Here is a 25,814-nt window from a genome sequence, read left to right on the forward strand (position 1 = left end):
TTTTCCTCCAAAGATTATAGACATAAGCACTCAAAACCAGACGATATAAGACAACTTGCAGTCATTTTCCTTTAGAGAACTTAAACTCCACTCTCAACAATGTCATCCCATTCATAGAGAAGTTTAGAGATCATACACTTTCTCAAGTTTGCCAACCACACTCTTTCTGCAGAAACCATATTAAAAAAACAAGTGGTTCCTTCTGTCAATTCCACCTCTACAAAACACACACAACACATTACCTTTAAAGCCCCACCTAAGCATTCTTTCCCATGTGATATGATTATCCCAAGCGGCCAACTATCTAGTAAAAGCGTTCTTACTAATTGAATTGTAAGATTTTTTTTCACTCGGTCTTTATAATTGTTATGCTTTATTTGAGCATGTCATAAGCTTTTTTTTTTTTTTTTTTTTTTTTTTTTTTTTTATTTTTGAATAATTCTGAATACTCAACTCTATTATACTAGACTGATGTAACCGTATTTATTAATTCTTAAATTTTTTTATGTAAAAGGTGGATTTAAAGGATAATAAAGACTATCATATCAGTCAAATAAAATAAAAGTGTGATGAAAGTTTAATATATAACATTAATATTATTTTTTAATGCTATTAAAAAACACAAATAAAATATTTTCACACGTTAAAAAACATATAATATTTTTAGTGATTAAAAAAAAAAAAAATCAATAATTCAATTTGTAAAAAATTTACGTACTTGGCGTAAGCCGCGTAATCAAGCATGTTGGAATTTAGCCGGAGAGCCATTAATTTACTTGGAATCTAGAGAATTGTACAAGCTTAACAGTATATGACAAGACTCACAGAAGAATGCCAGCATAGCATAGAGAGCTTGACCTTGCTTTCCCCTTTGGCCTTCAACAATAATAGTAACCCCAAAAGGAATCAGATTAAATTTCCCCACCAGGTTCGGAAAAAAACCATTATGGTATGGAAGCTTCACTTCTTTTGTTTCAATTAAATACACCTTGTATATTTGTACATTTTTTTTTTTTTTAATTTTTAATTTTTCTGTAATTTATTTATTTATTTATTTTCTCTACAAATTTGGAGGGCTTAGCGGATACGTTATTTGGTTCATTTTGATTTATGTGGAAGAGCCTAAAATCATATATATTTTTCGTTTCAGATCCTTTTTTTTCTAAGATTTTCGGGGTTAACTGTTTTGTGATTTATTGGGGAATAAATAGGCTTAAATATAGAATTTCGGAACGATCTCTTGGTGGGTTTATTTTTTGTCAGATTATGATTTATATAAGGAGCTCAAAGATCGCTGTTTTGATATCTTTCTTCCTTTGTGATTTTAGGTGGAGTTGATGCCGCAGTTAGTAGTTTTGGATGGACTCCTTGATGGGTTTTCCCTGTATTGTGGTCTAGCAATAAGAGCTGAAAGATGACTGTTTGACATGGAGTTTTCTTTGTAATTTTGCCCAATACAGTTGCTGAAACAGAGTTCCAGATGGGTCATGCTTATATTTTGATATAAATCAGAAATTGGAGTATATAGTTGCCGAGCTATTGTGGGTTATTTGAGAAACTGGAATTGGAAATGGAGGATCAGGTAGTTGTTGATGATATATCTTCTGTAAATACAGTCAGGGAAGAAGATGAGGAAGATTTTCGGAGTTGTTGCGAGGATGAGGAAGTGTGGAAGGAGACTGAAGAATCCGTGAAGGAAGAGTCAAAAGACGATCTTGATGAATTTTCTGTGAAGATGCTTTTCAAGGGCATCTCTATTGCTGATGTTGGGGACTCTGGTTCTGGGATTTCTGGAATTGGGGTGGTCATGGAAAGATCAGCCAATGTTCCTGTTATTCAGGTGCAGAAAAAGCTCGACTTTTACGTTGAGGAATCTGTGGCTGATTACTTAGCTCTAATGGATGGTCTGGTGGAGGCTGCGCAAAATAACATCCGTCGTGTATATGCTTTCACCGATTCTGAGTTGTTATATGATCAGGTGAGTCCTTCACACTAAAATATATTTTGTCTCTTCATCTATCATTATCAGTTTCAAATGATAGTCAGACAAATTCGAAAACTATTGCCATCATGATATGTTTTGGTTAAGGTTTTTAAATATCATTCTCCTTCCCCTAATGAATAAACTCTACCATAGTATTTTACCATATCATAGGAATTGGCTTTCTTATGAATAGCTTGCAATTGTTTCATCATCTTTATATTTTTTTTTTTTTAAAAAAAGAGAATTTCCAGATGCAAAACAGAAAATTTTCGTGTCTCCCTTTTCAATTCTTTGTTAACTTCTATACTCTGAAATTTAGTTGTGTTTCTTTTTAATTAATTTTGGTTCACTTTCATGTATTACAGACCAATAAACTATAGCTCAAATGTCACTTCCTCCCTTTGTAGCAAGGTGAAGGGTGAGGTCGTGGGTTCTCCCACTGGGTGCGTGTAACTTACCAATAAAAAAAACTGTCATGTATTACAAGGGTGGTTGTTTCTGTTCTTCGGAGGGCAATTTTATGGGTGTATTATTTCCAAGTGCAATTTAGTCTTAAGTGACAATCTCCCTGCTAATGTTTCATCTTCATAAATATTTAATGTATAAAACCTCCTGTCAAATCCCCCCTTTGGCTTGTGGACTTGTGTCAATGCTGATGGAAGGGCATCTTGCATGTGTGCCACCATGTGTGAACAGCACGTGGTACTACCCCTTCAATTCAGAGCCTTCCTTTCTTCTCTTCAGAATTGGGAAGAATGGAGACTCAAAATAAATAAATAAAAATGTAATCTCCACCCGAAACATTTTGTTAGCAATGGAAAGAACATAGGTAAAATGGATAAAAGGCATTTTTGGCTGTGTGATCATTCATATTGATTCTCTGCTTAGCTTGAAAATAGACATTTCAATGAGGAATCCTTTGGCCTAATCTTTAGTTTTTTCCAAAAGGAAAGCCAAGGTCTAAAATTTCCACTTAAGACAAGTACACAGAGAAGATCAACAGAGGAGAATTGTTTTTCTCATTCTCTTCATGAAGAAAAAGGGGAACTTTCTCCTTTCTTTCTTTCCAAAAGGTTAACTCTGCAAGAGAGATCAGCCTCAGCAAAGTTGTTCCTTTGTTTTGCAACTCCTGATCTTCTTGTGGAAGCAGAGAGCAAGGATATCTGGTAAACATGATTCCTGAGGAAATTCGGAATTAACTTGTAATTAAAAGGCAATAAAGGACCTTGGAATTTGGTGACAAGGTTTGGAATAGAAAGTATCAAATATACTTCTGGCTTAATAATTGAATCAATCATTAAATTTGATTAGAACAATCATTTTCTAGTAAAACAAAGGCAAAAATGAACACCTTCATTTGCTCCAGCTATAAAGTTGGTGGGGGTTCGTTAATGGGAAAGCCCTGTGTGTGTGTGAGTGTGTGTTGGGGGGGGGGGGGGGGGGGGGGGTGGTTGGTGGGGTTCTATCCCTCATAGTTGATGAGGGAGAAATTCTCTGCACAGACAATTTTCATGGTACTTTTAATTTAATTTAAGAGATTAAATTCCCATTGTTTTTCACCCCAATAATAATTGTATTTGGGTTTACACTTTGATCTAGTTTGACATTCAGCTGGATCTAAACCCTAATACCTTGTTTTATTGAAAGATAGTACCGTCACTTGCTCACAAATGGTTGAGCAGGCACTGAACTTTTCAAATTTGAACCAAAAAAAAAAAAAACTGGTAAGATCATGTGACTTTTTTGGCGTGGTACTCCCTACATTAATGTTAATGGTTGTCACCAATAGGAGACAAGGGGCAAAGAGGGAACATTAATGAGATTGAAAATTCAGGGAGGATATTGACTCAAGAGTAACATCTAATGTGGTAAAATGTATCTCTTGAAGTTATTTTTTTATTTTTTATTTTATTTTATGGGTTTAACTGCAATAATGCATTTTCAGCATGATTTTTATTGCATGTTGCTGATCCCTAACGCCACAAATAATATGGATTCTTGTTGTTTTGAGGTCTCAAGTATGTAGTGATGTGATTTGAATCTCTTGCAGATGACATGCAAGGAAAGGCTTGAGATCCCGATTCAGATAGCACTTAGGGAAAGGATTCTAGAACATGCCAGTACTCTTGAAGCTTTTGTTTTGAAACTTGTTCCCGGTATTGATCTTGAGCGGCCTTTGCAATTAGCCCAAGTGGCAATGGGGGTTGTCTCTTTTCCCTTCCAGGGTGATAAATCACTTGAAAACTGTTCTATTTGTTGTGAAGACAAGCTCTCGCTGATGATGGTTACCATGAAATGTTCTCACAAGTTCTGCTCAAATTGTATGAAAACATATGTTGACGGAAAAGTGCAGTCCTGTCAAGTCCCAATAAGGTGCCCTCAGTTGAGATGCAAATATTACATCTCCACCACTGAGTACAGATCTTTTCTTCCACTCGCTTCCTATGAATCTTTAGAGAGAACACTTGCGGAAGCAAATGTTGTCCACTCAGATAGAATCTACTGTCCATTTCCAAATTGTTCTGCCCTGCTTGATCCTCGTGAATGTTTGTCAGCTAGAGCAAGTTCATCAAGTCAATCTGATAACAGCTGTGTTGAGTGCCCAGTTTGCCAGAGGTTTATCTGTGTGGAATGTGGTGTTCCTTGGCATTCTTCAATAAGTTGTGAAGAGTACCAGAACCTCCCATTGGAGGAGAGAGATGCGGCAGACATTACCTTGCATCGCTTGGCACAAAATAAACGGTGGAGACGTTGTCAGCAGTGCCGTAGGATGATCGAGCTTACTCAAGGTTGCTACCACATGACCTGCTGGTAAAGGACTTGCTTTCTTCATATTGCTGAGGTTTTTCTTTAAGAGAAATTCATTAATTGGATGGTGAAAAGCAGAGCATACCATGATTTATTGTTTCTTTTCCTTTTTTTTGAATTTTTTATAAATAATTTCATATCATTGATAAAGCGTAGAGGGGCGCAATCCTAGTACATAGGAAGTATACAAGAGAATCCCTAATAAGAAGAAATAAAACATAAATGCAGAAAGTCTTCAAAAGTAGAAACAATTGAGCTATAATGTGCCACTATCCAGAGATATAACGTGTTAAGCATAAGCTTCCTTAATTCATGCCATGATTTATTCTTGGAAATAACAAAGTGATTTTAGATATACTATGATGTATGTTTTAGGAAGTAATCTTCTAAATTATATGCATTTCTTGAGAATAGTTGCATTCTATGACAAGTAAATATAACATAAAATAAGTACTCATCTAGATATTTTTGTTTCTTCATCTTGGGAGGTTTTTTTTTTTTTTTTTTGGGGGGGGGGGGGTGGGGGGAAGAGTGTTTGATTTCCTAAGACTGAAGAATGCATTAAAGGAAAGAAGAAGTGAGGATAATGGTCATCAGCATCTTTTTTTGATAATGATACATGACTTCCGTGCCAGTATAATAACTGAGTATCACAGCAAAGGCTAAAGATAATAAGTCAAATACAATGAGCGAATTCAAAACGCTCAAAACTCATGCAGCCAAAATCTTAAAATTAGGTTTTCTTTGGTGATTCTTGAACTCTGATACTCTATCTCTATGAGTTCCTGCTGGGATTTTAAAGTTTCCAGTGCAGCTGATCAAACTATCAGTCCAGCTAATTTTAAATTTAAAAATTATAAAATAATATAATAAAATAAAATCAGTGCTTTCTTGAAATTAGACTTCTATTCCAATTCCTGCAACATTGGTTCTTTTCCACAAATCATTTTTAAATTATGGGATTGGTGTTCCATTTATAATAGTAAGAGACCCAAGTGTGCTTTTCCTATAGCTACTCCATTTTATTCTGGATTATATTTGAACAATTACTTCTCTTGATTTTAAAGTTGATTTTCAATTTATGCTTCATTATTTTCAGTGATATACACCAAGACGCTGTTGTTTCAACGTAAAAGTTTTTTCTCGAATATGTTTTCCGTATTTTCTAGTGTTTAGTACGGATGAAAAACATTATAGTCAATAGAAGTTATTTCTAATGATTTTCGAAGTCAGCAGAAAATAAGTTATTCAGAGTGTAAAATGACTTACAATTCTTGAAAATAAGTCAACTGAAAATGACTCAACATTATCGTGCTTTTACTTTCTTGTAAGAAATTTTCTAGAGCTCCTACGTGTATATGTGTGTGTGTGTGTATATATATATATGTTTGAGTGAATAACTATGTATACATAGTTAAATTTATATAGATTAATCTATGTGTGTGTGTGTGTGTGTGTGTGTGTGTGATAGCAAGCCACTAAATTTTTTAATTCTTAGAAAAAAATTCAATTTATCAAGTTGTTAAATTGATCTTTTAGTTTTTATTATATTTTATTATGAATGAAAAATTAATTATTATGCGAGGTCATATAAAATATTAATGATTTTTTTATGTGAAATAAATGTCAAAAATCGTTTTCATGATCATTTTCGAAGTGTCAGCAAAACACCAGAAAATCAGTAGTTTGTGCCGAAAATGTTCAGTCGAAAATATTTTTCCGTCAGAAACATTTTACATTGAAATAACACAGCCTAAGTTATAATTCTTTGGAACGAATTTTGGTACAATTGGATGTGAGGATAGTTGGCATACTTTACCTTTTTTTTTTTTTTTTTTTTTTTTTTCATTTTATCATCCAAAATAAAATTTGAGAATATTTAGGAAAACTGCATACTAAACCGTATGGCAGTGCATTACCTTTATAGAGAATAGAAACATTTAGATAAACACTAGACGTGATTTACATGAAGAGAAACTGTAACAGCAACTATCTAGCTTATCTCAAGACTATAGAGACCTAAACTAATACAATACAACTAGTCTAAAGATTATCCATAGAGGAAGAATCTTGATCTAACTCTTAACACTTTGCATTTATCACTAACGGATAATAAGTCTAATCCAATACGCCCCCTCAAACTCATCATGGAAAGCTGCACGTTGAGGTTGGATCGGAACATGATGAACCGGGCAGCAACAAGCGGCTTTGTGAGAATGTCGGCCAATTGATCTTTTCCAGATGTGAAACAGACTTCAAGTAACTTTTTAGCAACCATGTCTCGGACAAAATGGTAGTCAATCTCTATATGCTTTGTGCAAGCATGGTAAATAGGATTTGAAGTGAGATATGTAGCACCAATGTTGTCACAATACAAGATTGGTTTGTTTGGAGATAGGACACCAAGTTCACAAAGAAGTGTTTGAATCCATGTTAATTCAGCGGTTGCATTGGCAATGGCTTTGTACTTGGATTCAGTGCTGGAACGTGAGACCGTGGGTTGTTTCTTGGAGCTCCATGACATGATGTTTTTACCAAGAACACAATAACTGGAAGTAGAACGCCTGTCATCCAGACAACTAGCCCAATTGGAATCTGAGTATGCAGTAAGTTGCTTAGAAGAATTCTTGGAAATGCATAAGGTATGAGAAATTGTTGACTTAAAGTACCGAAGGATACGCTTTACTGCCGACCTGTGAGAGTCCCTAGGATCTTGCATAAACTGTGATACTTTTTTGACTGCAAAGGCAATATCAGGGCAAGTAATTGAGAGATATTGAAGTGATCCCACCATGCTTCAGTATAGAGTTGGGTCAATGATGGTGGAACCTTCAAAACGGCTAAGAGTAGTAGAAGTTGACATAGGAGAAGAGATTGGCTTTGCAAGCAACATATTGTTCTTGGTGAGAAGATCATGAATATACCTCTATTGGGAAAGATGAAGATCATCATTGTGCCATGTAGCTTCAACTCCAAGGAAAAAGTGAAGAGGACCGAGATTCTTGAGTGCAAAGGAGGCGTGAAGATCACGGATGAGCTGAAAGATAGCTGCTGGATGGGAGCTTGTGATTATGATGTCATCAACGTATATGAGCACATAAATGGTGATGCCTTGAGTTTTGTAAATAAACAAGGATGAGTCTAATTTAGAGCTTGTGAACTTTAGATCAAGTAGTCGAGAACTTAGGCGCGAAAACCATGCGCGGGGTGCCTGTTTTAAGCCATATATGGCTTTGCAAAGCTTATAAATAGCGGATGGATATTGAGGATGCTGAAATCCAAGAGGTTGAGCCATATACACCGCTTCTTGAAGATGACCATGGAGCAAAGCATTGCTAACATCCACTTGCCTAATTTCCCAACTTGCAGAAACAGCAATGGAGAGCACAGTACAAATTGTAATAGGTTTAACCACTGGACTATATGTTTCAGCAAAGTCAATTCCAGGTTGTTGGTGAAACACTTTGGCTACTAACCGAGCCTTGTACCGTTCAATGTCTCCATTTACTTTCCTTTTAATTCTGAAAATCCATTTGGAACCGACAATATTCGTGGATGGAAGAAATGGAACTAGAGACCGTGTTTCATTTTTGAGAAGAGCATCAAATTCAGCATTCGTTGTTGCACGCCAGGCTGGATGTTTGCTAGCTTGAGAGAAACAAATAGGTTCTTCTTCATGTGATGCCATGGAAGCTGAGAGCTTGAGGAGGTGGGTACCTCACCCTGCCATCAATGAATTTGGAAGGTTTGAAGATCATATTCTGTGACCTAGTGGTCATGCCATGGACTCGAGTTGGAAGAATTGACAAGGTGCAGAGGAAGGAGATGACTCGGATTGAGGAGTTGGGTTGTTTGTGTCTACTGCTGGTGAAGATGATGGAGAATTTGATGTGTTGGGAAATGTAAGAATTGATGGATTTGAACATGAGTCAGTAGATTGAGGAGTTAATGGGTGAACAAGAGGAATAGAAATGGAGGAAGGTGTTGTAGGAGCAGGAGATATTTTTGTTGGAGTTGGAGTTGAAAAGAGGAAACTATTTTCGTTGAAGACAACATGCCTTGCAATGTAAACTCGACCGGAGGGAAGATGAAGGCATTTGTAGCTGAGATGGTTTTTGCTATATCCAATGAACACACAAGAAGTGGACCGGAAGGAAAGTTTGGAGGAGTTATATGGTCGGAGAAATGGCCAGCATTCCCAGCCAAATATTTTAAGGAATTTGTAATCTGGAGGGATGTGAAACAGGCACTCACATGGAGATTTTTGCTTGGTTACTTTAGAAGGGAGACGATTTATGAGATATGTTGCTATTTCAAAGGCTGAATCCCAAAAAATAAAAGGCACATTGGCAGTAGCAATGAGGGATAAGCCAGTTTCAACTATGTGGCGATGTTTTCTTTCAACTGTTCCCATTTGATGATGGGTGTGTGGACAGCTTAACCTATAAGAAGTTCCCATGGAATTGAGTGCAGTTTGAAGTGGACGAAATTCACCACCATTATCACTTCGGACAGATTTAATTTTGGTTTGAAAGAAAGTTTCAACAAGATGTTTGAAACAAAGAAAAGTAGCACACACTTCTGATTCAGTTGCAAGAGGAAAGAGCCAAGTGTACTTGCTAAAGTCATCAACCACACTTAAATAAAAATGGTTGTTGTTTACAGAATTTAGAGAGGCAAGGCCCCATACATCAAGAAACAACAATTGAAGAGGAGAATTTGAAATAGAAGGGGAATAACTAAAATGTAAACGGTGACTCTTGCCCTGTTGACATGGAGAGCAGACGGAGGAAGATTGTGATGAGGACACGGGCAGCTTATTTGACTGGACAACTTGGTTGACGATAGGAGATGCAAGATGACCATGCCTGAGATGCCACTGATTCAATGAGACTTTTACCAATAAAGGCAGCAAGTGATTCGGAAGAGGAAGCAGGAAAGGATAGCCATGGATAGAGACCAAGTCTACTCGGGCCTTGAAGGATGTTGGTGAATATTGTTTCTCATTCTCAAACTGCATTTATCAAGGGGAGGCAAATACTGGACTCCGCTTTGGTGGCTAATGAATGTGTGGATAGCAGGATTCGTTCTAGAACTCCGGGCATTATATGTAAGTTGGATTTGGAGAAGGCTTATGATCATATAAATTAGGAATTTCTGCTTTATTTATCGGAGAGGTGTGGTTTTGGGGAGAGATGGTGTGGCTGGATTGCTCATTGTATCTCTATTGTTTGTTTCTCTATCACTATCAATTGGTCGCCTTTAGGGTTTTTTAGTACCTCACGAGGTCTTCGACAAGGGAATCATTTGTCTCCGCTTCTGTTTGTGTTGGTGATGAAGGTCTTCAACCGGATGATATCTATAACAGTGGATAGTGGGCGACTATCTGGGTTCTCAGTGGGATCGAATATGCAAGATGCTATGATGGTGTCTCATCTATTATTTGCAAATGATGCATTGATCTTTTGTGGTCCTTTTGCTGACTAGTTCCGAGATTTGAGATGTTTGCTTCTTTATTTTGAAGCAGTCTCGGGTCTTAGAATTAATTTGTCTAAATCTGAGATTGTTTCGGTTGGTGAGGTAGGGAATGTGGAGTTGGCTAGCATTCTTGGGTGCGGTGTGGCCTCGCTTCCTTTAAAGTATTTGGGTCTTCCGTTGGGTGCTAAGTATAAGGACTCTCATATGTGGAATAACATTATTGAGAAGATGGAAAATAGATTATCGGGGTGGAAGAGGTTGTATTTATCTAAGGGTGGGAGGTTAACTTTGATTAATAATACCCTTTCAAGTTTACCTGCATATTTTCTGTCTCTCTTCCCTATTTCAGTGGGAGTGGCTAATCGTTTGGAAAAACTTCAGAGAGATTTCCTTTGGGGTGGTATTGGTGATGAATTTAAATTTCATTTGGTTAATTGGCATATGATTTGTTCTTCGAAGGTTTCGGGGGGATTATGAGTGAGAAATATGATTTAATTTTAATAGAGCTTTGATGGGTAAATGGTTATGGAGGTTTGCTTTGGAAAGGGATGCTCTTTGGAGAAAGGTGATGGATATCAAATATGGGAAGTATGAGGGGTGGTTGGTGCTCTAAGGAGGTTGGGGGTTCTTTTGGAGTTGGAGTTTGGAAGTCTATTAGGAGGGGATGGGATTCTTTTGCAAATCATGTGAGATATGATGTCAGAGATGGTTCGAAAATCTTGTTTTGGCATGATGTGTGGTGTGGGGAGGTACCTCTGAAGACTATTTTTTCAAATCTGTTTCTTATTGCTAGTAGCAAGGATGCATGGGCGGAGGAGAGTATGTTGAGACAAAATGGCACAATTCTGTGGAATATTTTGTTTACTCGATTTGTTCATGATTGGGAGGTGGAAGATGTTAGTAGATTTTTTGCGATGTTGTACTCTCTTAAAGTTAGAAGTGAGGGAGTGGATAAAATGTGTTGGATTCCTGCGCGAAAGAAATCTTTGACGTAAAGTCTTACTATAAGGTCTTACTTAGTCCTATACAATCTTCATTTCCGTAGAAAAGTATTTGGAAAGTTAAGGTTCCCCCGAGAGTGGCTTTCTTTGTGTAGACGGCGATTTTAGGGAAAATCCTAACTTTGGACAATTTACGAAAGAGAAACATTATTGTAATGGGTGATGCCATATGTGTAAGACCTCTGGAGAGTCCATTGATTATTTGTTTCTGCATTGTATGGTTGCTACAGGTTGTGGAGTACGATCCTGCATTTGTTTGGGATGGTGTGGGTAATGCTGCGATCGGTGAAAGATATGTCCCAATTGGAATGGGTAAAAGGGAACCGAACGTTGATATCGATTTGGCGAATGGCTCCATTGTGTTTGATGTGGTGTGTATGGAGGGAACGAAATGCACGCTGTTTTGAAGATTGTGAGACTGGTTTGATGAACTTGAAGAAGTTAGTGAAACAAACGTTGTTTATGTGGAGATAGAATCTACAATCTATGTCTGAGTGTTCATTTTTTGAATTTCTAGATAGGTGTTCTCTTTTTTCTTTAAATTAGGGGGGTCTCATGTATACTTCCTGTGTACTGTGGGTTGCGCCCCTTTGCGCTTTTTGAAATATACATTACTTATCAAAAGAAAAAAAAAAAAAAAAAAAGAGCGGCTGACGTGTTTGAAGATCCTTAACACAGAAAAAATTAGGATGAAACTCAATAAAAAAAACATGGTTGTCACGGGTGAATTAATTAACAGAGAAGGTTTTTCTGTATTTGAGAGCAACATGAAAGAGAAAATAAATGAAAGTTACGTGAGAGAGTAGGTAAGAGAGTCCACGACCAGAATTTGAAATATGCAAACTTTGCCCATTGCCCACTCGGATCTGATTAGTGCCAGTGTAGTCCTCAGCATGCATGATGAGGTTTGACAGCTCATTTGTAAGATGCACATTGGATCCGGTGTCATGATACCATTGAGAATCTGATGCAGTGGGGACAAAAGTCAAGTTTGCATTCCCCCTTCCACGAGAAATAGGACGTTGGGACGGACCAGGAAATGAGAATTGTTGAGGTGGTCCACGACCGCGGCCATGCCCCCTTCCACGAGAAAAATTGGAGTTGTGATATCCCATGTTGGAGCCACAATTGTTCCTTGGATAGGAAGTGCTTTGACGTTGAGCAGTGTTGGCAGTAAAGATGTTCAATTTGAGAGCTGTTTTGTGGGTCTCAAGATGCAGTTCATAAGATAACATGTAGCCATAGAGATCAGTGAGAGAGATAGAGTTTTGCCTTGTCGTGACAGAAGTAACTAGAGGGTCATAATCAGCACCCAAGCCAGCAAGAATGTTTGAGATTAATTCAAAATCTTCAATGGGCTTGCCAATGGCAGCCAAGAGATTAGCAAACCCTTGTCCTTTCTAGAAATAAGCAGAGACAGTTTGAGTACCTTTCTTCAAGTTGGAGAGCTGCTGCTTTAGTTGGAGATACGGGATTGTGATTGAGCAGCGAAGAGAGTTTCGAGGGTAACCCAGACTTCTCGAGATGTGGAGAGGCCAATAACATGAGGCAGTGTTTCCACGGATAGAGTGGAGATGATAGCACTGAAAATAATTCGATCTTGATGATACCATGGTAAGTGATCTGGATTGAGAATGAGAAGACCAGAGGTTCGGTCGGGAATAAGTTTGGGAGGTTGTGGAATGGTGCCATCAACATGGCCGAACAGGTTGTGGCCCTCTAAGAAAGGAATCATGAGAAATTGCCATAGGATATAATTATCCTGGGTGAGTTTTTCAGAGATGTGATGATGCACATTCTGAATGGGTATTGGGGAAGTAGCTGTGATGGAGATAGGAGGTGGAGAGGTATTGGTAGAATCGGTTTCAGAGGTTGGAACAGCCATAGACGTTGGTCTTAAATGGCTCTGATACCATGTAGAATTATAGAATATTTAGGAAAACTGCATACTAAACCGTATGGCAGTGCATTACCTTCATAGAGAATAGAAACATCTAGATAAACACTAGACGTGATTTACATGAAGAGAAATTGTAACAGCAACTATCTAGCTTATCTCAAGACTATAGAGACCTAGACTAATACAATACAACTAGTCTAAAGATTATCCATAGAGGAAGAATCTTGATCTAACTCTTAACACTTTGCATTTATCACTGACGGATAAAATGTCTAATCCAATACTCAGTAATATATATTTCCATGTAGAATGATTAATTTTTTTCATCACCCATCTCCCTCTTGTAAAGTATTGGAATTGCTTGCGAGTTTTTGTGGAATCCTTGACAGCAATTTGTGCATCACACATGTTTAGGAGTCCAAATATTTGCGTTAATGATGAGTAACCAAGAAAGCAATAGAAAGATGGGTCTTGCCTAAGGTTATTTGTCATTGACAAATCATAGTGGCAAAAAATTCATGGTAAAACTGATTTGAATGGTCTTTGAGCAACTTCAGATGCAGATGTGTCTTGATGCAGTGATCCTAACTTCTTGAGCTTTTTGGTGCCCCAATATTGGTTAGCTCTGTGAATAAATGATTGAAGCTGAAATTTAGAGTCTGATTTCAAGACTAAATTTCTTTTTATACATCGAATTGGCCTTGCTTTATGCCAAGATATTTTTTTTTCCTGCTTGCTGGGAGATGATCATGGAGTCAACTAAAGTTAGATGTGTAGAAGTTGAATGTCCCTCCATCTTAGAAGCTTTGTTTTAACTAGTCAAATAGAGTGGAGCTGTTAATAATTTTGGTAGTGTTGACACCCAAAACATAGGCGCAAGCAGAACAGTTCAAAACCTTTTTCTTACCACTAAACAAAGAGTAGAAGCCAGCCAACTTTCGCTAGCTTTATACAAGTGTAACCTACCTATGATATATAATTATGAGGGGGAGGTAAACAGTAAAAACCAACTCTTTTGATTCTGGTGCTGTAGGAGAGATTCACCTTTGTTATTTCACTTCTTGCCTAGTATTATTGTATCCTGCTCTTGTATGTGCACATGTACCAGATTGTTAGGTTCTGTGTAGAATTCAGTGGTTCAACTTTGATAGCATGGTTTTGAGTTCCTTCAGACAAGATTTTGCTTACGAGTCTCATATCCAGGTGTGAGCATGAGTTTTGTTATTCTTGTGGCGCGGAATATAGGGATGGCCAACAGACCTGTCAGTGCGCCTTTTGGGATGAAGAAAACTCTGAAGAGTTTACCCACTCTATGCAAGAATCAGAACAATGGCAATGGGAGACTTTTAATTCCTTCCCTATGATTATGGATGCATACTCGGACCAAGAAAGATCACAGCTGGCACTGATCCAAAGGTTCCTTGCTGGAGGTTTTAGTCTGAGTGACCATCAGCCTTACCAATCCCCACCACGCTGTACAGACTCCTATGTAGATGCCATGAAGGATCTCCATCAGCTACCTTGGCTCGAGAGATTTGTTTCTGTGATAAGTGACAACTACTATGAAGAATATATCCAATGAAGCAATTATATGGTTCCTCCTGAAATTAGGAAATAAAGCTGCTTAGCTTCCCAACAATGCTTCAAGGGAGGGAAAGAGTTCCTCACTCTATTCACTCCATTTTCATTTTACACCAACATGCAGAAATTAGCTCTGCTTTCTTTCTGTGTAGTTTTCCTAGTCATTGCATGCTGGAGATTTGTGATCCTGATGGCCCTTGCACAAGATTGAGGGGAAGAATTATTGCTTGATCAATTGCTTTCTTCTCGTAAGGAAAAAAAAAAAAAAAAAAAAAAGAATACAAAACATTTCTTATATCAGTGAATTGAAGTAACATTTACCATGGCACTGAACTTGCAGCATAGCCAATAAAACACATGTTTCCATTTTAAAGATCCTCTCTCTCCAAACATCTTGCGGAGAACTGGCGGTTTTCTCCCATATTTCTTAGCTGAGCTGGTGAGATTGACGATATTGTGCTTCATATTGCCATGTTCTGGACATCTCACTTCCCCTTACTTGAGAGGTGGAGGATGATGTAACGTTTTCATCGTGGTAATTTGCTCTTTTACCAGTGTTTTCCATCATGATAATCTGTTTGCACTAGAGAATTGATATGTTTGATGATGATTACTATGGTGTTGGTGCAATTTTGCTGGGTAGGATGATATGCCCAAGGCTCTAAAGGTTGTTTGAGCACCTGGTTACTGTGTCCCCAGCTTGGATTTGTACGTTGCAATGGGATGCGGGATCATATATTATATATAAAAAAAAAAACTAAATACAAGAGAAAGGAGTGGCAGTCCCAAAATCAATACTCGCAAAACACCTAATACATTATAAAAATAAATAAATTGGAAATAATTCAAAAAAATTGGTAGTTTCCAATGACTTCTTAGTCTGAGAGCTTAGAAAAGGAACATTAAGAATACCCATTTTTGAAGCAAATTACAAGAGAGCTTGTTTTATTTGGGGTGGAATAGCAAGAGACTTTGAATGTCATAGCAAGAAAGATTGCATTGAAATCAACTGAGTTGTTGAAACCACTGAAAAGGAGCTTCACTCTGATGTCCCGAGCTTCACTCTGATGTCCAACAAAAAAGGTTTCCAATGAATGATGCGCAATAGACAACGGTTCTTGCGACTCCATGGTTAAAGGAGGGACACTTGCAAAGGAAAGGAAAAGCCATACTTACGTTGGTTGAATCATAGATTAGAAGGAAAACTACCATTAAGCTATAAGACCATTGTGGTGGGTTTTTTATCGAAAGGTATATTAGCTGGTAGAAATGCAAGGGAAATTGGAAATAACAGAGGAATTTTACTGACGGGCTCTTAGGAGAGGCCCTGGCTCTCAAGATACACTTGCGATTACTCTCTCTCAATTCAAGTCTGCCTCTCCTCTTACTGTAGCATTCTATTTATAGATGCTCTTGCTGGAATCAATCCAGCAAGGTGTCATCCATTCTCTCTCTCTTCTAACAACCTTCTAAAACAGAAAATGGAATCTAGGGATAAAAGAGTAAATGAACAAATAACTAAATATTCTTCTAGAACATTTGAGAATAGTCCATACGCTGAGTCACCAGCTGACTCACATTCCTTGTCCTTCCAACCTTTACCACCCCTCTCTGTCCATGGCTAGAGGTAAGCATGGCAGACCCATAACAGGACCTCCCCCATCAGAGCACCTTGCCCACAAGGTGCGGATATTTGGCTTGCAATGTCCACAGCAGCTCCCAAGTGTCATTTTCGGCTGAAGTTCCTTGCCAGCGGATTAATACTTCTGTTGCAGCGCGGCCCTTTTTCTTGATCAAGCGGCGATCGAGGATTTGCTCAGGTTCAGGGCAGATTTCACCCGCAACATCCACTAGTGGCAATGTGGAGATGGGTGAGGAGGAGTGCCCAAGTTTCTTCTTTAGACAAGAAACATGAAAAACTGGATGGAGGCGAGCTTCCGGAGGGAGAGCAAGTTTGTAAGCCACAGAGCCGATTCGACCCAAAATCTGAAATGGGCCGTAAAATCTGGGAGAAAGTTTTAGATTTCGGCGCAAGGCTAGAGACTTATGGCGGTATGGTTGGAGTCGCAGGTAAACCCAATCCCCTTCTGCGAAAACTCGTTCAGTTCGGTGTCTATCAGCTTGGGTTTTCATTCGGTTCTGGGCAAGGTGTAAGTGCTCTTTAAGCAAAGAAATAGTGGTGGTGCGATCCCGTAACTGGGAATCGACAGCCAAGTTAGCGGCTGTGCCCGGAACATAGGAGAGTAAGGTTGGCGGGGGATAGCCATAGAGAGCTTCAAAAGGTGTGAAGCCCGTAGCAGAGTGATGGTTGGTGTTGTACCACCATTCTGCTAAGGGTAGCCATAAGTTCCAGGATTTAGGCTTAGCCCCGGCGTAGCACCGTAAGTAAGTCTCGAGGCATTTGTTAAGAGCCTCGGTCTGGCCATCCGACTGTGGGTGATAAGCCGAGCTAAAAGCAAGGGAAGTGCCTTGAAGATGAAAAAGCTCTTTCCAAAAGGAGCTAGTGAAAACTGGGTCCCGATCTGAGACAATAGTCGAAGGCATACCGTGGAGTTTAAGGACGTTGGTCATGAAAACTTGAGCAACCGTAGATGCCGAGAAGGGATGGGCCAGGGGAATGAAGTGGCCATACTTAGTGAGACGATCTACCACAACGAAGATGACGGAGAAACCTTGCGAAACCGGAAGGCCCTCAATGAAATCCATTGAAATGGCAGACCAAACCCGGTTGGGTATGGGTAAAGGCTGGAGGAGCCCGGGTGAAGCCACAGTTTCAGACTTGTTTTCTTGGCAAACAGAGCATTCTCGGACGAATTTCTTGATATCCTTGCGCATGCCGGGCCAGTAAAAATTGGCTGTAGCTCGGTGGATTGTGTTATGGTAACCCGAATGACCTGCTGATGGGTTAGAATGAAGAAACTCCAGAACCTTGTGTTGAAAGGGAGAGTTCTTGACGAGCCAAAGCCGTCCTTTGCGAATGATTAAACCCTGTTGGAGAGAAAAACCACGAGGGCAAGTGGTCCCCTGCTGAAGCGAGTGCAAGATAGTGGTGGTTGCAGGATCAGTCAAATAAGAGGATTTTAAATCCGAAATCCAAGCAGGGGTTGGAAAGGATAGGAGGGACAGTGAAGCTTCCCCATGATGGGCTGTGGACTCAGGAAGGCGGGAAAGAGCATCAGCAACACAATTTTCACTGCCAGCCTTATACTCAATTACAAAATCGTAGCCAATGAGTTTTGACAGCCAACGCTGTTGGGAAGGAGTACCAATTTTTTGCTCAAGCAGAAACTTCAAGGCTTGATGGTCTGTTCGGACTGTGAAGGTGTTACCTAGTAAATAGGGCCGCCAGTGCTGAACAGCAGTTACTAACGCAAGAAGCTCCTTTTCGTATGTTGAGAGGAGTAAGGCCCGACCTTTTAAAGCCTTGCTGAGGAAGGCAATGGGCTGCTTAGTCTGCATTAGAACAGCTCCAAGACCAGTTCCACTGGCATCGCATTCAATCACAAAGGTAAGGTTGAAATCGGGTAGGCGGAGCACCGGGGGTTGGAGCATTGCTTGTTTGAGAGCATTAAAAGCTGCCGTGGCCGAAGGAGACCAGTGAAAAGCATTTTTCTTCAAGAGAATGGTGAGAGGTGCTGCCAAACACCCATAGTTCCGGATAAATTTCCGGTAATACCCGGTGAGGCCCAAGAATCCTCGCAAGGATTTGATGTTCAGAGGAAGAGGCCAAGAAGCCATGGCATCTAACTTTGAAGGATCTGCCCGGACACCCTGTTGGGAGATCAGATGGCCTAAATAATCCACCTCTGGAACAGCAAAACGACATTTGGAAAGCTTTGCAAAAAGCTTATGGTGTAAGAGAACCTCCAAGACAGCCTGCAAATGAACTAAATGGTCAGCAAAAGAGGTGCTATAAATAAGTATGTCATCGAAGAAAACCAGGACAAAGCGGCGGAGGAAGGGCTTAAAGACATCATTCATGAGAGCCTGGAAGGTAGATGGGGCGTTGGTAAGCCCAAAGGGCATCACAAGAAACTCGTAATGGCCCTCATGAGTGCGGAAGGCCGTCTTGGGAATGTCCTCCTCCCGCATCCGGATTTGATGATATCCGGATCGGAGGTCCAACTTCGAAAAAATTACTGCCCCATGGAGCTCATCCAGCAGCTCGTCGATGACGGGTATGGGGTATTTGTCTCGGACTGTTTCTTGGTTAAGAGCCCGATAATCGACACATAAACGCCAACTGCCGTCAGCCTTTCGAACCAACAAGACCGGGGCAGAGAAAGGACTCTGGCTTGGGCGAATGACACCCGAATGAAGGAGTTCAGTGATGATTTTTTCAATTTCAGATTTCTGGAAGTAGGGGTATCTGTATGGGCGGACACTGATGGGCTGAGAGGTTTTTAAGGTAATGTGGTGATCTAAGGACCGGGATGGTGGAAGACCTGAGGGTTCATTGAAAATGGATGAAAATGAATTTAAAAGGGGCTGAATGGTAGCAGGAATGGAAGGTGAATCAGAATTGGAGTCCAAGGCAACTAGTTTGAGGAAAAAACCTTTGTTAGCAGAGGGGGAATTTTTAAAGAAGTGAGAGCCTGCTTCCAAAGACAGACCTGTAGGACTGAGGCCAGTGAGCTTAGTAGTGATCCCCATTACAGTAAATTGCATGGTCATGAGGGAGAAATCCCATAGTATTGGCCCGAGAGTGCTGAGCCATTCGACACCAAGGACCATGTCACACCCGCCTAGTGCAATGAGGTAGAATGTAGTGGAAATGGAATAACCTTGAACTCTGAGAGTTACAGAGGATAATTTCCCTAAACTTTGAACAGTGGAGCCGTCAGCAATTTTGACTCGAAGGAAGGGGGTAGAAGTAAGGGGGAGCTGGACTTTGTGCAAAAAAGCGGGATCCAGGAAGTTATGAGTGCTTCCTGAGTCGACAAGAATGCTGACTTGTTGCTGTTGCAAAAGGCCCATTAATCGCATGGAGTTAGCACCAAGAGAACCAGAAATGGCGTGGAGGGAGATTTCGGGTTCTTTACACTCGACAACATCAAACTCTGGAATGGGCACAGCAGCATCGGAGGAGTCAAAATAGACATCCTCACATAGGTCCTCGGAAGGTAAGTGTAACCCCGAAAGGAGATATAAACGGGGAGATTTGCACTTATGACCTGGAATCCAGCGGTCATCACAATAGTAACAAAGACCCTTCTCCCGGCGTTCCTTCATTTGGGCAGGGGAAATTTTCTGGATTGGAAGGCTGGTAGAAGGTTTGGCCGGAAGGGCCAGCTGAGAAGAAGAAGGAACCTGGGAAGCAGGGGTGTTCCAACTCTGTGACCGAGTAAAGGGAAATGAAGAAGTACGCAAAGGCCGTTTAGAGCTCTGGATGTACTCCTCTTGGAGTTTGGCAAGGCCAAAGGCAGCAACCAAGTTTGCTGGATTCAACATACGTACAGGAAGGCGAATCTCATCCTTCAGACCACTGAGAAAACAGCTGAGCCGATTTTTCTCCGAAATGCCTCGGAGTCTATTGGACAAAGCCTCAAACTGAGAGGTATAGTCAGTGACTAACGCTGTTTGACGAAGCCGCATCAAGGCCTCCATAGGGTCGTCATAGGCGGGTCCAAAACGGACGAGAAGAGCTTGGACAAAAGCGTCCCAAGTCGGAAACTGTCCGGACTCGTCGGCGTCCTGGAACCAGACGAGAGCTTCGCCGTCCATGTGGAAAGAAGACATCCGGACCCGCTGATACAGTGGCGTTTGGTAATACTCAAAGAATTGAGTGACCTTATAAGTCCAACCAGCTGGATTATTCCCATCAAAACGGGGAAAATCAAGACGCAAAGGTCTAGTGTGGAACAAACGGTCCTCAGGGGGAGGATCCTGACGGTAGTCATCAGGAGGAAAATGAGGGTCGTCATGATGGTGCCCACCTGGAATATCCAGAAAGCGATGCTCATCACGATCATGGGGGTCAAGACGGCCATTACGACCAACATGGCGAGGGTCAGGGTTGGGGCCTGGAAAGACTGGAGGTGGAAAGACTGGGGCGCCAGGGATGGGGGGGCGGTCTGGAAGGGGGCGGTCTGGAAGAGGACGAGTCTGGGCAGTAACCAAGGTACGGAGTAAATCAGAAACCTCCGTTAGTTGTTGCTGGAATTGGTGTTGCTGCTGTTGAAAATTGGTATTGTGAGTGGTTTGTTGGTGCTGAAAAGTGGTAGTGGTGTGTTGTTGCTGAAGGATAGCCTCTTGGCATTCTTTAAGAGATTCGGACAACTGAGCAAGACGGGTACCATCGGCCATGGAAGGAAGGGAGGGAAAAAAAAAATTTTGGAGAGAAAAGAGAGGAAGCGATGGGTGAGGAGCCTGGCTCTGATACCAAATGTGGTGGGTTTTTTATCGAAAGGTATATTAGCTGGTAGAAATGCAAGGGAAATTGGAAATAACAGAGGAATTTTACTGACGGGCTCTTAGGAGAGGCCCTGGCTCTCAAGATACACTTGCGATTACTCTCTCTCAATTCAAGTCTGCCTCTCCTCTTACTGTAGCATTCTATTTATAGATGCTCTTGCTGGAATCAATCCAGCAAGGTGTCATCCATTCTCTCTCTCTTCTAACAACCTTCTAAAACAGAAAATGGAATCTAGGGATAAAAGAGTAAATGAACAAATAACTAAATATTCTTCTAGAACATTTGAGAATAGTCCATACGCTGAGTCACCAGCTGACTCACATTCCTTGTCCTTCCAACCTTTACCACCCCTCTCTGTCCATGGCTAGAGGTAAGCATGGCAGACCCATAACAACCATTGACTGGGACAAAAATATTCTTTCATTGGGATATTAAAGTATGAATGAGTCAAGTCTAATCTTAATAGGCGTTATCTCAAAATCCCAAAATATCTATAAATTGTATGTGTATATATAAGGTACTCTTCACGCGGCTGGCATTTTTTTTTTTTTTTAATTGTATTTGATATCTTTGGTTGAGAAATTATTTGTCCCTCTTGTAAAATAGAAATTTTATTGATATAGATGATTATAATACCATGTGAGGAATAATTTCATTTCAATGGGATGTGCTAAAAGCTCCCATATGGTTTCACTAATTGCTTCATCAAATATATTACTTCAAAGGCTAAAAAATATGCCAGAACCAAAAGGCAAACATGCAATTGTTGTGACTATGCAAGCGAGAAGAGCTTGGAGCAGGACATGAAATTGCATTCAACGAGAAGGAATCCGCTTTAACTGACATGACATGCATGAGAACAATGAGTTCTACAGAAAAATTTGGAAACGAATAAGGTATCTCTCTCCTGTTTTGTATTAAACACTTAATTGAACCTTTCTTATCCAATAATTAAAGTAACACCTGCAAAACAATTGAACCACCTTTCAAGGCAAAGTCACTTTGTGTACTTACCCTATCAGGTAAACTTTGAACCTATGTAAAGTACCCCCTCCACACGGATCAAGTAATACTCCGGCTTTGCCAGTGAGTTGACCCCGAAGAATTGTTAGCACTTAAGGAGATTCAAACCTTAGACCTCATAGGATTACCATAAAGACCAGAGCCCTTACCACTTAATAAACCTAATATTAAAAATAAAACTAATCTTAAACCTAATTGATAACTAATAATCTTTGTTTAATAAAATTCAACTTTAATGCAAATTATAATCCCCTCCAAACAGAAAGCTTTCAGTCTCCTGCTGTTTGAGAAGCTTTTGTTTAATAAACTCACAATAAAAATCAGATGATCATATAACAGCAAGCAACCTGAACCAATTGTCATTTTCCTTCCCCTCTCACCTCTTATACTGTGATTTTGTCCTATTAACTTCAAAGTCGATACATTTGCGATCCTACAAAATATCACTAATAAGTCCTTTATCAATGCGAAGGATGTGCATAAAATGCAGCATTAAAAACTCACACCAAATGTAAAATAAGTGAGAATCAGGCATAACAAGTGCACTTCATTTAAATTGCACCATGAACCCCGCAATGGGGGCTAATTTGGATCCTCAGTCCAAATGCGAAAGAGTGCCTCTCAACATTAAGCTAACTGCTCCAAATAATGAAAGACATTATATCTATTACTGGTTTTGTGTACAAAAAAAAGAAAAAAGAATATATCCTTGTGAAAACTATACCAACCACTTTTGCCAGTGTGACATTAAGCTCACTGCTCCAGAAATTACATTATCTATATTTCTACATATTGCAAAAAGAAGAGAAGCCTCATTATCTACATCAATGACAAAGATTGCAGCAGGAGTCACATACCATAAGCATCAACAGGAGTCACATACCATAAGCATCAACAAGAGACGTCATTCGAGCCATAGCTAATTGCTTCAAGGCTTGTATCAGACATAGTAGTCATCCATCTGCGAGGGCCCTTTGATTCCCCTAATATATTATACGCATAAGACGACCACCTTACATCCATCCTGCACGAGTTCGTAACACCAGTTTTGATCATCTTCTGTGTTCTCTCAAGAACTATAAGACTTGAAAATGTAGAAAAGCTGTTTCCAACAAAGACATCAGCCCTTAAGCACACTTCATAATCAATTGCCGACTGAATGAGATATGGATACTTGTTGTAAATCCCATCAACACCCAGTTTCTTCTTCTCCACAGGAAGCAACCCTTCCTTCCAACCACTCAATATAGTAGAATCATCAAGAAGACTATCAGCCACAGCAAGGTAAACCATAGTTGGACTCTTCAGGCCCTGAATGTTCCCCACTCTTTCCATAATCTCTTCCTTGCTGCTACAAATTTGGCTTATGTTTAATCTCTGCTCTAATTTCTTACAGTGAATCATCCAGTCTATCTCTATTCTCATGTGGACGGCTACATAAGGCACTGGCTCCAATGTAGACCTCTCAGAACTAATACCAATTTGTACAGACTCAATTTTGCTTCTTACCTCCATTCCTTTCTCTTTAATCCTGGATACAACTATATCCGCTTCTTTCGCTATCTCATCAACCAAAACTAAGCACTCAAAGACCCTGGCATAGTCCTTAATAGGCCAATGATCGTGCCATAAAAACGGGTTCTTCCCAACTATTCGAATTACCTCATACCCTTCAAAGGGCTCCTTGCTATGCTGTCTCAATTGATCTAAATCTCTCCCAATCGTCCACTTCCTTCCACTACCTTTACGAAGCTCAAACACTCCCGTCCGATTCAAAACATCGGAGTAGCGACCCAATCTGACAAATTCCTTGCAGAGTGAATTGAACTCCTCGAATTGGAACACCTTATCGAAGGAAATGGGTTGCAAGAGGTCAATTTCTTTGTAGAACAGGGACGCACTTAAGCTAGGCATCAAAAGAGTTCGGTTCAGCATTCTCGCAGTTAGACAAGCTCTTGCAAATGCAATTTTTTGATTGTTTAAACCCCATACAATTTGAGGAACCTCCAGGAATTTATCATTTCGGATTCCAAATTCAGAATTGAATGACGGAGAACGGCTGTGGATGAACACCAAGTCCTGCTGCTCAATCCCACCAAAGGCAAAGAATCTAGGAAGCAGAACAGCTCTAATAACCAGAGCAACAGCCACCAAAACAACACATTTGCATGCTATGGAATTCAAATTCCGGCCAAAGAATTTGGAATGCTTACAATTGGCCGATAAGTCCATTTGAGGATCACTCACAAAAATTCAGTAACAAAATCATTCCCATCTTAAAATAGTTGGAGCTCCCACACAGCAAGCATGAATGCTAGAGCAATCACAAGGAATCCACATCAATGCAGAGAAAAGTTGCACACACCCCAGTTATATAACCAGTCTAACCTCGAAAGTTCACAGGTTAGCGATCCAGAATTTCGGCGGAAGCAACCAGGAAAAAACAACGATGGAAATCTGTAAGACCCACAGATAAAAGTAAAAAAAATCATCAGATTTAATAAAAACAGGATTCAGTACAGCATAGTGACATGACAACTTACAGATTTTGCACCTAAATTCAATCGTTAAATTGAAAGAAAGAAAGAAGCCACACGCATACAAAAGCAGATGCCAAATTCAAGCCAGACAGCGCCGAAAGATACCCTTGTGATACTCGGTCCAAAACCAACAAAGCCGTCTCTTTCAGACCCCACAATTCTGAAGAAAGCAAGAACAAGTACTCCCAAAGGAACCCACGCAATGCCAGAGAGCTATATAATTTGTCACAGAAGAAAGAGAGAGTGAAAGCAGTACCGTCTGAATCCAAAATTTGTCTTACGCTAAAAGGATTCTGAATTTCTGAATTCTGAGCAAAAACCCAGAAAGCAAAATAAACACGGCAGAAAGAAGGATGATGATCATGCATGTGCAAAAGGAATCCACAAAAGCCTGGATTCAGCAAAAGGAAAAGGAATAAAACCACCGATCACCATCATCGTGACAACCAATAACAAACAGAATAAGAGCAATATAATAATAAAAATATTTAACAAAAGAAAAGGAAAAGGGATATGTTGGAGAGGCGAGATGAAAAGGGTAGGATTGAGTAATTTAGGGAAGGTGAAAAGGAGTCAGAGATGAATGATGGTACAGGGCAGAGATTGATGGGCCAGAGCTGTCATATCACGGTGTGGGAAAAGGACATTTTGAGAGATTTCATTCACAGAGGAATACCGGTTGTATTTTCTTTTATCTGAAAACTTGAAAAAGGTACATGCCATGCCAGTTGGGACTTCTGGGGCAGGTAGAGCCGTAGAGGGACGTGGGGGATGCCCATGTCCTCTCGTGACTCGTGAGTGTATATAATCCCAATAATGTGCCTCTTTTTTAGTTCAGCACGTTGTCCCACTCTCGAGTATGACCATTTGTCTCGGGGCTCACGCGTCTTGGGTTGAAGTAGTGTATATGCACGACTATAAAATTTTATATGTCAATTTTATTTTGATATATTTGTTTAAGCCCTTCACATTTTTTTAAGTTTAAGGTTTAATTTTGTATTGAGTTTATATCAATTTTATAAATTGTGTAAAAAATTGACAACTATATTTTCAAACATGCTCTTAATAATCTATTAATTGAATG

At 39.9% G+C, this 25,814-nt stretch overlaps 2 protein-coding genes and 1 pseudogene across 7 annotated transcripts; 1 reads left to right on the forward strand and 2 right to left on the reverse strand.

Moving 5' to 3' along the window:
• Positions 1 to 779: 779 nt before the first annotated feature.
• LOC133867938 (E3 ubiquitin-protein ligase RSL1) lies at positions 780 to 15,306 on the forward strand. Of its 3 annotated transcripts, none has more exons than XM_062304719.1 (4): positions 780 to 928; positions 1,329 to 1,978; positions 4,035 to 4,795; positions 14,375 to 15,306. In XM_062304719.1, exons 2-4 carry the CDS (start codon positions 1,571 to 1,573, stop codon positions 14,751 to 14,753), a joined length of 1,548 nt encoding a protein of 515 aa, XP_062160703.1. In that variant the 5' UTR covers positions 780 to 928; positions 1,329 to 1,570; the 3' UTR covers positions 14,754 to 15,306. The 3 variants fall into 3 exon arrangements, with proteins under 3 accessions (XP_062160703.1, XP_062160702.1, XP_062160704.1); XM_062304718.1 differs by having other exon boundaries at positions 791 to 949; XM_062304720.1 differs by lacking the exon at positions 780 to 928 and adding an exon at positions 1,092 to 1,243.
• LOC133869991 (small nucleolar RNA Z247) lies at positions 12,531 to 12,629 on the reverse strand (annotated as a pseudogene).
• Positions 15,307 to 22,711: 7,405 nt separating the features above from the next.
• On the reverse strand, positions 22,712 to 25,472 carry LOC133869557 (O-fucosyltransferase 23). 4 transcript variants are annotated; one of them, XM_062306586.1, is made up of 2 exons: positions 24,836 to 25,472; positions 22,712 to 24,647 (listed from the first exon to the last, which is right to left on the reverse strand). In XM_062306586.1, the coding sequence occupies exon 2, from the start codon at positions 24,420 to 24,422 to the stop codon at positions 23,082 to 23,084; it is 1,341 nt and encodes a 446-aa protein (XP_062162570.1). In that variant the 5' UTR covers positions 24,423 to 24,647; positions 24,836 to 25,472; the 3' UTR covers positions 22,712 to 23,081. The 4 variants fall into 4 exon arrangements, with proteins under 4 accessions (XP_062162570.1, XP_062162571.1, XP_062162569.1 ...); XM_062306587.1 differs by having other exon boundaries at positions 24,793 to 25,472; XM_062306585.1 differs by having other exon boundaries at positions 24,745 to 25,472.
• Positions 25,473 to 25,814: the final 342 nt, after the last annotated feature.

Source organism: Alnus glutinosa, chromosome 5, assembly GCF_958979055.1.
Source record: "Alnus glutinosa chromosome 5, dhAlnGlut1.1, whole genome shotgun sequence".
Classification (NCBI taxonomy): Eukaryota; Viridiplantae; Streptophyta; class Magnoliopsida; order Fagales; family Betulaceae; genus Alnus; species Alnus glutinosa.